At 34.9% G+C, this 16,231-nt stretch overlaps 1 protein-coding gene and 1 non-coding gene across 2 annotated transcripts; both read left to right on the forward strand.

Annotated features, from left to right (window-relative positions):
• The first annotated feature begins 8,993 nt into the window (after positions 1–8,993).
• LOC110880564 (probable pectin methyltransferase QUA2) lies at positions 8,994–14,789 on the forward strand. The gene is made up of 9 exons (XM_035979034.1): positions 8,994–9,458; positions 10,723–11,460; positions 11,542–11,677; positions 12,041–12,281; positions 12,905–13,130; positions 13,242–13,411; positions 13,518–13,821; positions 14,090–14,228; positions 14,323–14,789. The coding sequence occupies exons 2-9, from the start codon at positions 10,727–10,729 to the stop codon at positions 14,485–14,487; spliced, it is 2,115 nt and encodes a 704-aa protein (XP_035834927.1). The 5' UTR covers positions 8,994–9,458; positions 10,723–10,726; the 3' UTR covers positions 14,488–14,789.
• A 128-nt stretch (positions 14,790–14,917) lies between these two features.
• Positions 14,918–14,990, forward strand: TRNAV-UAC. The gene has a single exon. It is a non-coding gene; the product is annotated as a tRNA-Val (tRNA).
• The last annotated feature ends 1,241 nt before the right edge of the window (positions 14,991–16,231 follow it).

Below are 16,231 nucleotides of genomic sequence, written 5' to 3' on the forward strand. Positions count from 1 at the left end.
TATATTTTTTTAACATTGTATATTTTTTAGTTTTATTTACTAAGTTCATATTTTTTTAACACTTATTATTTTATAATATGTAGGATCGCACACGAGGAAGCGGATGTAAGGATATCGACGTGATGAAAGTCGCTTTAAAAGAATTTAAAGAGAGATTTCCGAACGGTTTTCAACATGTCGAGGCGTGGGAGGTCGTTCGAAAACACGACAAATGGGCCCAAGTCCCATTGTTGGGTGAGGAAGGTGAAGGTTCGGCACATAAAAGAAAGCCCGTTGACGTGGACCCTTCGATACCGGATATGAACGAAGACCCCTCGCCACAAGGACCACAACGGCGAGACAAGCGTCAAGCGACATCGTCCGAGGGAAGCTCGGCCGAGTTGGCGGCACAATTTAAAGAGTACACCGCCATGAAAGAAGCGAAGCACGCGATGGAATTGGAGGCGATCGAATTGAGGAAGAAAAGAGAGTCGGAGGCTCGCGAGCTTATATCGGAACAACGCGAGATGATGAAAAACTACAATTACGATCGAGATATGAAAACATTCCTCAAGCCGCACGACGATGCTCCGCCAAATATGTTGCCGTTCATCCTCGCCCGAAAGCGCGACATCGCTAACAAGTACGGATGGCCATGCGATTTCTAAAATTTTTATTTTCTAGTTTTAATGTAATTTTATTTTCTAGTTTGAATTTAATATTTATTTTTATTTTCTACTTTGAAATGTCTTTTGTTAAATTTTATTTAATTTTTATTAATATTTTTTTATAAACATGCATAATTTCAACAAATAAAAAAACAAAAAAATAAAAATAAAAAACAAGTCATCTAAGAGGGGAGTGCCGCCATCAATTTAAGGTGTTAGGGGAGTTTAAGAGGGGAATTGACGTGGCACACGAGGATTGGTGGGGCGTAAGAGAGGGGACTCCCCTCTTAGAGGAGTGCCCCTTACACCCTAAGAAACACATTAACCAAACATTGATTATCAAAATTGGTTTTCCTCACCTATCTAATGTCTAATGTTCAAACTTCTTATGTTAGTCCCTTCGTTATGGCTTAGTGGTAGGAGGATTGGGTTTTTCAACGGAGACTCAAGTTCAATTCTTATTTTTGTCATATTGGGGTGGATATATGCAATAAAGAATTTGGACTAAGCCTTGTGTGAGGTTGTCAGTTTGATTCCAAGCCCAACCGGGTTTTCGTCCCACATTGTGTTACGCCAGAGAGTTCCACTCTTGTGGTGGTACAACGACTGTCAAGTGGCAGTTTGGTATAGTTTCCCGGGGGAACGATCAAAAAAGCCGAAATTTGAAGTAAGCGAGGGCCCGATTAAGACAACATAGTTTGACCAGAGTGGAACAGTACATTGCTCTCCGAATTGAAGAGTGTGATAATCTTACACATGAAATTCACTGTTTAAAAAATAAATAAATTATGCTTTATATACTTGTACCTTATACATTCTTAATGATATCACATCTTCTAATTTTCCTTTTGTTCTCTTATATTTTGATAACTTTTCATTTTTTTCTATTAAAGTATTAATAACTTTTACTTTTTTTTTTCTCTTAAAATACAACATAACCCTTATGATTTGGTTTGAATTTTCAAAAACCCTATACTTTTCGTTTCTTACAACATAATTTTTTTTTTCTAATTTTTTTACATAGAATGCAATCGTTTCGACTGAGTTATTATTTTTTATGATAATGTTTTACGTTTTAGTCTAAATTTCGAAAGTTAACACGTTGTAACACGTTTGTGTTGTTCAACATCTTCACATCTATTTTTTATGTTGTTTAACGGCCTTGTCGCAACAGACAGGACCTAAGTCGACCTATTCTTTTTTTATATGTTTTACGTTTCGTTCTAATTTTTATGAGTTAACACACTGCAAAACACGTGCGTACTTTAACGTTTTTACGTCTACTTTTCATTCGGTTTAACAGTCTTGCCGCAATGCGCGGGACCTAAATACTAATCTATAATAAATAATATCAAAATAGACCATGAGAAAAATATTATTACCTTGTTACATTTGCCCTTAATATACATATAATATGATTCATGAAACACTAAAAATGACATAAAGTAGAAAAACAAAAATTGTTAAAGATTTGTCACATGAACACCAAGGTACATTGTTCAGAGCGTACCATTTCGCATTTACCCGAATATCCTTCAATGGCGGTGTTAAAGCTCCATATCAAAAAACCACTTTCTCTCTCTGTATCTATACATGACTACCATAAACAATGACGAATCTTGAGATTTCCGACCGGGGGTCAACGTCTATACCAAAAATTTCTATAAAATCTGGGGTCAAAAACGTAGATACCAAAAAATTTCTATACGAAAACTACATACTCTCCACTAACAAGTAAAAAGTTTGGGGGTCGGCCGCCTCATAAAGCTACGCCCTTGAGCATAAGCCAATGTGTAGTGGGGGTTATATAAATAAGAGGTTATACGACAAGTGAAAAATGTGTAAGAAAAACGTGCCGCTACTTTTGGCGGCAGATCGATGGTGGTTATAGGTGACCCCAATTCTCAGTATCCTATTTCTATTAATCTATAGTTAATATCTATAAGAACAATATTGTACAGGTTGAATAAATTTAATTTTATATACAAAATAAAAAAGTTATATCTTTAAAACCACGTGTATTACACGAGTTGAATAAATGTAATATTGTTTACCAAATAATAAAATAGTACATCTTTAAAAAACCTCATTTATTACAAGGGTTGAATAAATGTAATTTTATATACCAAATAATAAAAAATTACATCTTTAAAAATATAAGTATTACACGGTTTGAGCAAATGTAATTTTCTGTACTAAATAATAAAAAAATATATATCCTTAAAAAACCTTGTGTATTGTATGAATTTTTTTCTAACCTTTTTGGCCCTTAACGTCTTTTTTTAACCCTTTTGGCCCCAAACATTTAACGGATGAGGTTAGTGTTAGGGACCAAAAGGGTTAGAAAAGAAGACGTTTGAGGCTTAGATGTTAAAAAATTCTTTTTTGGGCTAAAAGGTTAAAAGTGATATAACTACAGGGGCCAAAATCGTAATTTTTTCTAAAGAATTTTTTAACATTTAAGCCCTCAACGTATTTTTTTCTAACCTTTTTGGCCCCTAACGTCTTTTTTTAACCCTTTTGGCCCCTAACATTTAATGGATGAGTTTAGTGTTAGGGGCCAAAAGGGTTAGAAAAGAAGACGTTAGGGGCTCAGATGTTAAAAAAATTCTTTTTTGAGCTAAAAAGTTAAAATTGATAGAGTAAATTACGGTTTTGGCCCCTGTGGTTGTATCACTTTTACTATGTTAGCCCAATATAAGAATTTTTAACATCTCTGCCCTCATGGTTTTTATAACTAACCATTATGACCCATAAGCCTAACTATTTTGGCCCTCATGGTCTCTATAACTAACCATTTTGGCCCCCATGATCTCTAGACTTAGGGGCCAAAATGGTTAGTTACAGAGACCATGGGGGCAGATATGTTAAAAATTCTTATTTTGGGCTAATATAGTAAAAGTGATATAACCATAGGGGCCAAAAACGTAATTTACTCAAATTGATATAACTACAGGGGCCAAAATCGTAATTTTCTCTAAATAATATTATAAATGAGAAGAAGATTAAACTAAATAATAATTATCCATAAGATATTAAATTAAATAATATTTAATAGGAGGGTTATCTATAATTAATATCTATAAGAACAATATTGTACAGGTTGAATAAATTTAATTTTATATACAAAATAAAAAAGTTATATCTTTAAAACCACGTGTATTACACGAGTTGAATAAATGTAATATTGTTTACCAAATAATAAAATAGTACATCTTTAAAAAACCTCATTTATTACAAGGGTTGAATAAATGTAATTTTATATACCAAATAATAAAAAAATTACATCTTTAAAAATATAAGTATTACACGGTTTGAGCAAATGTAATTTTCTGTACTAAATAATAAAAAAATATATATCCTTAAAAAACCTTGTGTATTGTATGAATTTTTTTCTAACCTTTTTGGCCCTTAACGTCTTTTTTTAACCCTTTTGGCCCCAAACATTTAATGGATGAGGTTAGTGTTAGGGACCAAAAGGGTTAGAAAAGAAGACGTTTGAGGCTTAGATGTTAAAAAATTCTTTTTTGGCTAAAAGGTTAAAAGTGATATAACTACAGTGGCCAAAATCGTAATTTTTTCTAAAGAATTTTTTAACATTTAAGCCCTCAACGTATTTTTTTCTAACCTTTTTGGCCCCTAACGTCTTTTTTAACCCTTTTGGCCCCTAACATTTAATGGATGAGTTTAGTGTTAGGGGCCAAAAGGGTTAGAAAAGAAGACGTTAGGGGCTCAGATGTTAAAAAAAATCTTTTTTGAGCTAAAAAGTTAAAATTGATATAACTACAGGGGCCAAAATCGTAATTTTCTCTAAATAGTATTATAAATGAGAAGAAGATTAAACTAAATAATAATTATCCATAAGATATTAAATTAAATAATATTTAATAGAAGGGTTATCTATAACTAATTAAAAAAGATTAAATTAAAACAATAATTATATATAAGAGATGCTCTAATATGATGACAAGTGTCTCAAAAGTGGTTTCTTTTATTATATAGTATAGATTTTAAGAGAATACGATCTCAATTTCTCGTTTCCTTGGCCTTTTCAATCTTCATGTGCCAAGGTGTACGTGTATATACTTCACTATTGAATTTAAGTTAGGGTATAAGGGGCGGAATCCGTAGAACCCGTTCATCACCAAATCATCGGCTGACACCTCATCTTCCCCAAGGGGTACCCGTCGGAACTTGCTCTCCCTGCACCGGTGTTCCTGTGAACGCGCCCCATGCACCTTCTTCATAGCTCAATGATTACAAACACACACACAATCAACCCTATGCGGATCGGTGATTAGTGATACCCTCTGCCCCTACCCGACCAACCCTACATGTGACCCGTGTGCCGATGTTCCCGATATACCCACGCTACTCGCGAGCTCTACCCGATGTATGTCTCCAACACCCTTAGACGTAACCTATTTAACTCGTTAACTCATTTGATCTATTTAAATAACCGAGGGGCTGTTTGGTAACATCTAAATGGTTAAGTGCTGAACCAATAAGAGGTCTGAACCATTAAGAGCCTGTATAATGCTTAACCGTTCAGATGCAAATGTTTGACCAATTCAGATTAGAGGTCTTAACCATTCAGACTTTGTATAAATCTTAACCATTCAGAGGCAAATTTCTGAACCATTCAGACATCTGCTCGTGAAACAAACAGTCTGAACCATTAAGTATTGAACCAGTAAGAGGTCTGAACCATTAAGAGCCCCATAAGAGGTAAACAAACAGTCCCTGAGTTATGCACTTCATGTTTGGATTACCTTTGTTATATATTGTTCGTGTTTGAGCTTGGGTTTAAGATCATGAAACAAATTAGATATCGTGTTGTATTCGTCATGGATGACTATACTATACAAATTCTGTCGATGTGAAAAGAAATTAACAAAGAAGTTAAATTGCTTTTAAAATCATCTCATCTCAAAACATATTTTAGTTTGTTTCTTTTTGGGTAAAACAAAATAAAAACATCATGTTTTATGAAACCTCTATGTAGCTAAATAACAACAATGATATACATACACCAATGACACATTAAAGTGACTCATGAGACAATGATATAACACATACGGCTTAAAGGACTTTCTTCTCTCCCTTGGGTGAGAAGGCCGCTACCTCTGTCACCTCACTTCCGATAGCGCCGGAGGGGCGCCACCACCCATACCCAGCCAATTAAAAGAGGGGCGCCATGGTTCATCCGCCACCGTGGTAACGAGGAAGAAGGTGTGTGCAGGTGGGGCCCACATCATTTCATCCAATAATTTTTTTTTATTTTGTTTAAAAGAGGGCTTTATACCATACCATGCAAGTTAAAGGGGCTTTATTCCATGACGTGACGTTGATGTGGATCTGACATGGTGTGATAAAGCCTCTAGGGGCTTTATTCCATGACGTGACGTTGATGTGGATCTGACATGGTGTGATAAAGCCTCTAGGGGCTTTATCCCACACCCTCCAGCCTTAGGCCATGTGTAGTCATAAAGTTCTTTACGGGACATTATGCGACAAGTGGCGAAAAATGCAAAAGGGGAGTTTTATGGGGCTTTATATCACAAGAGGGTGTAGTGATAGGGGGTTATATAACCCTTCAATTATACATACATAGGTATGTAAATATATGTGTGTGAGTGAGGGAGTAAGGGGCAAAGCGTGATAAATTTTGCGGGGATTCAAAATTCAGACCCCATAGCGTCGGTCATAATGGTATAGCCGGAAGCTATGGGGCGCTATACACCATTACAATGCGATATAAAGCCCCATTACGGATGGTCTTATATGACCATATAACTCATACATAGTCTGTTTTTTATGTTTCTGGTTGTAATATGTTTTTTGTCGTCTTCTCCTTTTTGTAAGCTTTCCTGCAAGCTTGCTGGCTCTTTATACATAGCTATAAAAGATAATTTGCCGTTAAAAAAAAAAACTCAATACATAGTCTCATATGATATGTATGACGTGCCTACAGGTGTCATGGTGTCTACTTATGGGAATGATGTACCAATAATAACAACCTACAAATAACATAAGAAACACATTAACCAAACATTGATTATCAAAATTGGTTTTCCTCACCTATCTAATGTATTCGTTATGGCCTAGTGGTAGGAGGATTGAATTTTTCATCGGAGACTTAAGTTCAATTCTTATTTTTGTCATATTGGGGTGGATATAGCCAATAAAGGATTTGGACTAAGCCTTGTGTGAGGTTGTCAGTTCGATTCCGAGCCCAACCGGGTTTTCGTCCCACATTGTGTTACGCCAGAGAGTTCCATTCTTGTGGTGGTACAACGACTGTCAAGTGGCAGTTTGGTATAGTTTCCCGAGCGTGGGCCCGATTAAGACAACATAGTTTGACCAGAGTGAACAGTACGTTGCTCTCCGAATTTAAGAGTATGATAATCTTAAACATGAAATTCATTGTTTAAAAAATAAATAAATTATGCTTTATATACTTCTACCTTATACATTCTTAATGATATCACATCTTCTAATTTTCCTTTTGTTCTCTTATATTTTGATAACTTTTCATTTTTTTTCTATTAAAGTATTAATAACTTTTACTTTTTTTTCTCTTAAAATACAACATAACCCTTATGATTTGGTTTGAATTTTCAAAAACCCTATACTTTTCATTTCTTACAACATAATTTTTTTTTTAAATTTTTTACATAGAATGTAATCGTTTCGACTGAGTTATTATTTTTATGATAATATTTTACGTTTCAGTCTAAATTTTGAAAGTTAACACGTTGTAACACGTTTGTGTTGTTCAACATCTTCACATCTATTTTTTATGTTGTTTAACGGCCTTGTCGCAACAGAGAGGACCTAAGTCGACCTATTCTTTTTTTATATGTTTTACGTTTCGTTCTAATTTTTATGAGTTAACACACCGCAAACACGTGCGTACTTTAACGTTTTTACGTCTACTTTTCATTCGGTTTAACAGTCTTGACGCAATGCGCGGGACCTAAATACTAATCTATAATAAATAATATCAAAATAGACCATGAGAAAAATATTATTACCTTGTTACATTTGCCCTTAATATACATATAATATGATTCATGAAACACTAAAAATGACAAAAAAATGACATAAAGCAGAAAAACAAAAATTGTTAAAGATTTGTCACATGAACACCAAGGTACATTGTTCAGAGCGTACCATTTCGCATTTACCCGAATATCCTTCAATGGCGGTGTTAAAGTTCCATATCAAAAGGGTGCTACTTTCTACACCCACCCTATCTACTTTTTTCACCCCCTCTTCTCACATACTTACAGGTGGGGCCTGCGTGAGACCGACAGTTTTCCTCTCACAAAGGGGGGTATAATCCAGTGACGAATATACCCACTCTCTCTCTCTATTTATACATGACTACCATAAGCAGTGACGAATCTTGAGATTTTTGACTGGGGGTCAACGTCTATACAAAAAGTTTCTATAAAATTGGGGGTCAAAAACGTATATATCAAAAAATTTCTATGCGAAAACTACATATTCTTCACTGACGAGTGAAAAGTTTAGGGGGTCGGCCGTCCCATAAAGCTACGCCCTTGACCATAAGCCAATGTGTAGTGGGGGTTATATAAATAAGAGGTTATACGACAAGTGAAAAATGTGTAAGAAAAAGGTGCCGCTACTTCTGGCGGCAGATCGATGGTGGTTATAGGTGACCCCAATTCTCAGTATCCTATTTCTATTAATCTATAGTTGTTTAATTAACTTAATTAATAATTTAATTTATTAATATGATGTAAATCTTATTGATTGACGGCAATTCTTGACACGACCCGCTAACTCGACACTACAAAAAACAGTTTCGGATTGACTAACACGATATGTTTGAAAAACAGGTCGTGTTCGGGTTGACCCGTTAACCAGTATAAAAAACTGTTCGAGTTGACGCATTAACCCGTTTAACTATTTTAAAAAAAAATCTTATGTATATTTGTTTTTGTTTTTTTCGTTTCTATTTTATATAGTTAGTCATCATTAAATAATGTTATCGATAACCCCGCTTAAAACTCAACAACTCACTTATAAATTTATAAAATTGTCAACTTGTATGACTCATTTAAAAATACAGGTTACACTGTTACGCGAGTCAGGATCGGATTGACCTATATATAATATTAATATGGGTCGAGTTTGGGTTGAACCCGTCAACCCGCCAACTTGTAACACATCAACTCGACACGATTTACACCGCTAATTGTTGTGTTATTTTAGTAAATATAAAATTAATAACAACAATAATAATAATAATAATAAAATAATTACACTTGGTATCCAAACACCTCTTCATTAACGCGTGATCTGATTCTGATGAGTGAGAAAAAAAGAATTTTATTTCCGCGTTTAATTTTTTATTATTATTATTTTTCAAAATTTGTGTTTTTTTTTTGGTATTTATCCAATATATTATTTTCACACATCCATAGTCTGCCACTACCCATTGCAGTTTTCAGTGTCAATCTGTACATATACATACAAATATGTTAAATATTTAATATTATCTATATATTTGTATCTATATGTTTTCTCTCTCTTCTTTCTGTCTATCTCTATCTTTGTTACTTAGTATATAGTTGAAGTGATGAGTAGCATTCACTATCAACTTTTGTTGTGATTGGGGAGATTCATATAAAGGGAATTATTTATTTATTTATTTTTTTGTAATAAATAAATCAGTTTAATTTCTACATATAAGGGAGTTTGCAGGATCATGTGATGAAAAATTGCAGAATAATTGACTGAAAGTTTGAAACTTGCTTCAGTTTCTTGCATTTAATCAAGGTAAGAGCTTCTAAATTTTAATTCTTTTTTAGTTATCCAGTTCAATATTTTTAAATTTGTTGCACCTAATCAAGTTAAGAGCTTCTAATTCTAGTTTTTTTTTTTTTTTTCATTTTGAATTTTGCTTGAATTTGTTGCATCTGATCAATAAGAGTTTCTAATTCTAGCTTTTTTTTATCATGCAATTCAGATTTTTTCTTGAATTATGTTTGAATTTTGCTTGAATTTGTTGCATCTAATCAAGGTAAAAGTTCTGTTTTTATTTTTTAATCATCCTAAGCAGAGTCTTTTTTTTTTTTTTTTTTTTTTTTTTTTTTTTTTTTGGGAATTTGCTGCATCTAATCAAGGTAAGAGTTTCTAATTCTAGTTTTTTTAATCATCCAATTCAGCTTTTCTTTTTGAAATTTGTTGCATCTAATCAAGGTGGCAAATTCTAGTTTTTTTACCATCCAATTCAATTTTTTTTTTAATATTGTTTGAATTTGATGCATCTAATCAAGTTAAAAGTTTCAATTTTTATTTTTATATCATCCAATTCATTTTTTTTTCTAAATTAAATTGCTTGAATTTGTTGCATCTAATTAAGGTTAGAGTTTCTATTTATAATTTGTTGCTCGTCTACCTCCTATTCTTATGTAATTTGCCCTGGTGATTTTAATGAAATATATACAGAAAAAAAAAATCATCTATTTTTTGCTGTTTTCTTTCTGGTTTTAATGGAATCTTTCCCATGTATGTAATGCACTGATGTTTAACATCTGATCATCCTCATGAAACTGAATTATACTTGGTAGTTGGTATTATTATTAAGAGTAAACTTCCGTTTTGCTCCCTGTGGTTTGGTCATTTTAACGGTTTTGCTCCAATAGTTAAAAATAGCCATTTTCCTCCCTGATCTTTCGAGTTTGTCGCCAGTTTGCTCCCTAATCTTTCGAGTTTGTCGCCAGTTTCCTCCCTGATGGAGTTAGAGGCTGGGAGCAAAATGAAGATAAGTTAGAAAAATCAGGGAGGAAAATGGTTATTTTTAAACTATTGGAGCAAAACCGTTAAAACGACCAAACCACAGGGAGCAAAACGGAAGTTTACTCTATTATTAATTTATTTTGAACTCAAAAACACTTATGTTTAAGGGTTGATCTATTTGACTTATATGAGCATCTTTGGTCATTTGCAACTATATTCTAAGTGTATCTTTTTTCAAAATTTAGAGACGTTGTAAAAATGTAGTGTTTGTGTGACATCTTTATGTGCTTTTCGAATGTAGAACAATGTCACGGCCGCTCCACAGAGGTTTCTCCGGCGGCGGGAGACTATCCGGCGACTTTCATGACTTCTTAGAAGACTCCCAGATGAAATTCAAGGCCGAAAAGGAAGATTTCGATAAAAACCGATTATCCCCTAATCATAGATGCTCATGGAACCCATTTCATTTTATGTTTACATATACAACTAGTTCACCATCCAAACAAAGTGTTCACGAAAACGGTTTTATTGTTCCTGATACATTCAGCCCTGTATCATCACGAAAACGCTATAAACTAACGTTATTTTTACTCAAGTTCAGTTTATTCGTTATTGTATTTCTTGCGCTTACGGGTTCGTTTTGGTGGACACTATCACTCACAGCCGCGTCTAGAAACCAGACGTTTCGCGGGTCTTACAGACGCCTTCAAGAACAACTGGTTTCGGATTTTTGGGACATTGGTGAACTCTCACTAGGTGCTTCTAGAACAAAAGAAACAAAAGAAACAGATTTTTGTCCTCTAGAGTGTGAAAATCACATACCATGTTTTAACATTAGCGAAAATCTTGAATCGGGTTTGACCGAGGGTCAACAACAAGACCGCCATTGCGGGCCCACATCGAAACAGAATTGCTTAGTTCTTGCTCCTTCGGGATACAAGATTCCGCATAGATGGCCTACTGGAAGAGACGTTATCTGGATCGATAACGTTAAAATCAACGCACAGGAGGTACTTTCGTCGGGAAGTTTGACAAAAAGGTGTGTTTCGAATCCTCTTTACGTTAAAACAAATAAACAATATGAACGAAAGTTGTCGAATGTGTTATGATGTGGATGCAGGATGATGCTGTTGGATGATGATCAGATTTCGTTTAGTTTTGCGTCTTCGATGATTGACGATAGTATCGAAGACTATTCACATCAGATTGCGGAAATGATCGGTTTACGAAACGAATCTTACCTTGTACAAGCTGGAGTAAGTGAAAAATACGAGTAAACTTTCGTTTTGCTCCCTGTGGTTTTGTCACTTTAACGGTTTTGCCCCAAACCTTTAAAAATAGCCATTTTACTCCCTGATGTTTTGGGTTTGTTGCCAGTTTGCTCCCTGCGGGGAGCAAAATGGAAAAACAAACAATTTGGATGGAGTTAGAGGCGGGGAGCAAACTGGCAAAAAAACTGAAACATCAGGGAGTAAAATGGCTATTTTTAAAGGTTTGGAGCAAAACTGTTAAAATGACCAAACTACAGGGAGCAAAACGAAAGTTTACTCGAAAAATACCCTTTTGAATATATTTTTCTTAATGATGTTTGCTTACAGATTTCTACATTTTTTTATCAGGTGAGAACGGTATTGGATATAGGTTGCGGTTTTGGTAGCTTAGGAGCACATTTCTTTCAAAATCATCTTTTGACTATGTGTATAGCGAATTATGAGTCTTCGGGGAGTCAAGTCGAAATAACTCTCGAAAGAGGTCTTCCTGCAATGGTTGCTTCTTTTACTGCAAAAAAGTTGCCATTCCCGTCACTTTCGTTTGACATGGTACATAGTGCGTGGGATGGGATCGCCTGGAATCACAAAGGTACCATTTTCGTTAGCTAAATTCTCGTTATCTTCTGTTACCATTCGTTTTACGCCTCAAGACTTTCGTTTTGTGAGTACCACTTATGTGGTGTCTAACTGCTAGATGTTTAGTTACTGTAATATGCCAAACGAACCTAAATAGAATACAATTAGTGATTAAGAGGGGGGGGGGGGGGGGTTCATAAAACTGTGCTAAGTATTAAGAAAATGACGAACTGGGAAAAATGTAAAAAACGCGAATTTGTATCGCCACGTGATGTAAAACGCAAGCAAGGACAAACACTAACTTATACCTCAAGCTGCCGTAAAACGTAGACTAACTAGAATTTACGCCGACAAAGCTTCAACTTAAAGAAAAAAAAACAAAGTTGAAGGGCCAAAAGTGAAACATACAAACTTAAAGGACTGAAGACGTAAACTAACTTCGCTACAAGATAAAAACACTAAAAAAAAAACCTTAAAACACTGTAGATAAGAAACTACCTTATTTGTTATATATAGTAATAGTAATTTCATAGCTTAGGTTTTGTTACACTTGCATTAGATTTCATATGCACTACTCATTTATACTTTATACTGAATAGTGAATAAATCATCTCCTTTTTTTTTCAAATGTTATAGACGGTATACATTTGATAGAAGTCGATCGAGTTCTTAGGCCTGGTGGATACTTTGTTTGGACCTCATCGGTTGCAAACACACGGGCTTCTGGTCGAAAGAAAGATAATTCAAACACAGGGGATATCGTGCGCAATTTTGCGAAAGATCTATGTTGGGATTTATTATCGCAACAAGACAAAACCGTTGTGTGGAAGAAGTCTAGTAATAAAGATTGTCATGCTTCCCGGTAAGACCACATCCATACATACTACACTTTTTTGTAACCATTCCTGTTTAAATTCCGTTTTTACGTTTACTGATATCGTTTTGTGAACTATTTTTTAATTTTATTTAATAGGAACCACGACCCTTCGGTCTGCAAAGTGGGCCATGATGTTGAATCGCCGTATTATCATCCACTAGAGGCATGCATTGGAGGAACACACAGTCGCCGGTGGATTCCAATTGACGAAAGACCAAAATGGCCTTCTAGAGCCACATTAAGCTCCAAGGAACTCGCGGTTCATGGTAAAAAAAAATCTCTTTACATTTTGACGAAAACGTAGTTTAGAATCTAGTACAGTTACATACAGACGCTTAACTCGATTACTATTATTGTTATTATTGTTATCAGGTGTACCTTTTGATGATCTTATTGAAGACGATCTGAACTGGAAACCGGCGGTTAGAAATTATTGGTCGCTACTTTCCCCACTTATATTTTCGGATCATCCAAAACGACCCGGAATAGAGGACCCGATTCCCCCTTATAACATGGTCAGAAATGTGTTGGACATGAATGCTCATTTTGGCGGTTTTAATTCCGCCTTATTAGGAGCTGGGAAATCTGTATGGGTCATGAATGTGGTCCCCACCAGTGGGCCCAACCACCTTCCGCTTATCCTAGACCGAGGTTTCGTTGGTGTCTTACATGATTGGTACATATTTAATTCTATTGCACCTCTTAGTCTCTTACATAGTCACATTCCGTTTTACAAGTGGTAATTTCGACCCGTTTACTTACAAATGGGCTTGGTTTTGTTTTTTTAATAACTCAACATGTTAAATAAAAAAAAGTTGGTAAAAAAAGGCGAACGGGTTGAATGTTTCCCTTTGTCAAAGTTGGTCCAGATAAGAATCTGCCCGCTCTTGGGCCCGCTCCTCATCACATACTAAGAAGTTTAACATTTGAACCGGACCTTGTAGGTGTGAAGCATTTCCAACGTATCCTAGAACTTATGATCTGGTTCATGCCGAAGGCTTTTTATCACTAGAAACTTCAAAGCGGCGTCGTTGCAGTATGCTGGATGTATTCTTTGAAATGGACCGGTTACTCCGCCCTGAGGTATCTAAATAACATCATAAAACAAAATATAATAAAAACATTAAAAGATTAAAATGGTGAATGTTTTTTTAACATTATAAAAAATGAATTGCAGGGTTGGGTGATACTACGTGACACGTCATCTCTAATCGAAGCCGCAAGAACAATCACTACAAGATTAAAATGGGAAGCGCGAGTTGTAGAAATAGAGAGCAACAGTGACGAAAAACTCCTTGTCTGCCAAAAACCTTTGATAAGAAGGCGGTCAAACCCGTCTTAAATAAAGTCAATATCCATTGGACAATCATACACTTCAACAGTAGAAGTTTTACAAAAAAGCAAAAATCCCATGGGAGCCGTAAGGCAATCGTGGGGCGAATGTAATTAGGCGGATATTTATAGTCGGGGAGGATTTTACATTTTTTTTTGTTAGAAATCGGTTTGTGTTGTTATCAACTATACGAAAAACGGGATGAATTTAGTTATGGTTATAGGAATAAACAGAAGCTGGGATCAGTGTTAATGATAATGATGATATACAAAGATTTGGATGTTGAAGCAAAGTGTTATGTTGTTGTCTTTTATGTTCTTGGTCATATTTTTCATTTATCACCATGTTGTTTGATTCATTGAAATAAAAAAATAGAATAATAAAAAAATAACAAGCTTACCTATTTAATTAAGAGTGTAATCTAATAAAATACACAAAAGCAGCTGTGGTGTAGTGGTTATCACGTTTGCTTTACACGCAAAAGGTCTCCGGTTCGATCCCGGGCAGCTGCAATTAATTTTTTATATTATGTTCATAATTCTTATGGCATCCCTTTATGTATGTTATGATATCCCTTTGATATTTAATTTGTTTTGGGTGTCTGGTTGGTTGTAGGCATGTTTTTTTAGTAAAATTTGTCGTTCGAAAGAAGAAAATAGTTATGAGGTAAAATTAGTTATCAGTTTATATACTTTGATAGCCGAGCTACAATGCTCAAAGGTGTGGCATCAATGGCGTCGTTACACTATATTAGCAATGTGATTTGTTACCATGACATAATTAGCCACAAAGTTAGGGTTTGAGTTAAACATGTTCGGGTCATAAAATGCCCGACATGCAAATAACATTATTAAAATCGTCTGTAAACAAGTTCAATACCTAACATGTTTATAACACAAGTAACATGTTTATTAAGATGGCATAGATTTAAAGTCCTTTCCTTAAAGGGCTAATTAGGTCGTTAAGGATTTTTATCGAGGCGTGTGGATTGGTCCTATCATATTATGCTTATGGTGGATGTCATACGGTGTCATAGACTAATCTAACCCTTATGGTAAATTTTCTAGACTAGTTTAATTTGGGGGATGTAGCAACTAATTGTTTACTCATGTGGAAGAAACTTTTCAAAATTGGCCATGATTAACATAGAGAAACTTTTTGAATAATAACATATTAAAGATATTAATAATGATTGGAATTGAGAAGAGATCTTTAAAATTATCACACACCAACATAAAAATCAAATTTCAAACCCCATAACGATTTTGATAATTACAATCTACAAGTTACTTTGATATTTAATTAGTGATGTAAACTTGGTTAGGTTATGCATTATACTCTTCCATAATTACTGACTGCCAGTCTGCCACCTCAACGTCAAATCACCATCTCTTCCACCCCATGGGCGGTTCTATATGGGGACCTACTTGTAGTATTAATCAACGTGGTAGTAGTAATAGTAGTAGCCACACAGGGTAGGGGTGAGGGTCCCGCTAATAACAATGGATAAAAATGTTCGTTTACGTAGCCCTCGAAGAAGTCCTGATTAGGCCCCATATTGCGTGTTGCCAGTATTGAAGGCTTGAAGCACCATTAGCAAATACTTGGGCATCGAGCATCGTTCACTCGTTAGCAAGTAAGATTCACCATTCTAGCAACCCGTCAATCGTTCACTTAATCACTTGTTATATTCTTTATTTCTATTTTCTGACCTTTATTTTTTATTTTTCTAATCAAATTGTTAGTTTAGTGT

The sequence above is a fragment of the Helianthus annuus genome, chromosome 10 (genome assembly GCF_002127325.2).
Source record: "Helianthus annuus cultivar XRQ/B chromosome 10, HanXRQr2.0-SUNRISE, whole genome shotgun sequence".
NCBI lineage: Eukaryota > Viridiplantae > Streptophyta > Magnoliopsida > Asterales > Asteraceae > Helianthus > Helianthus annuus.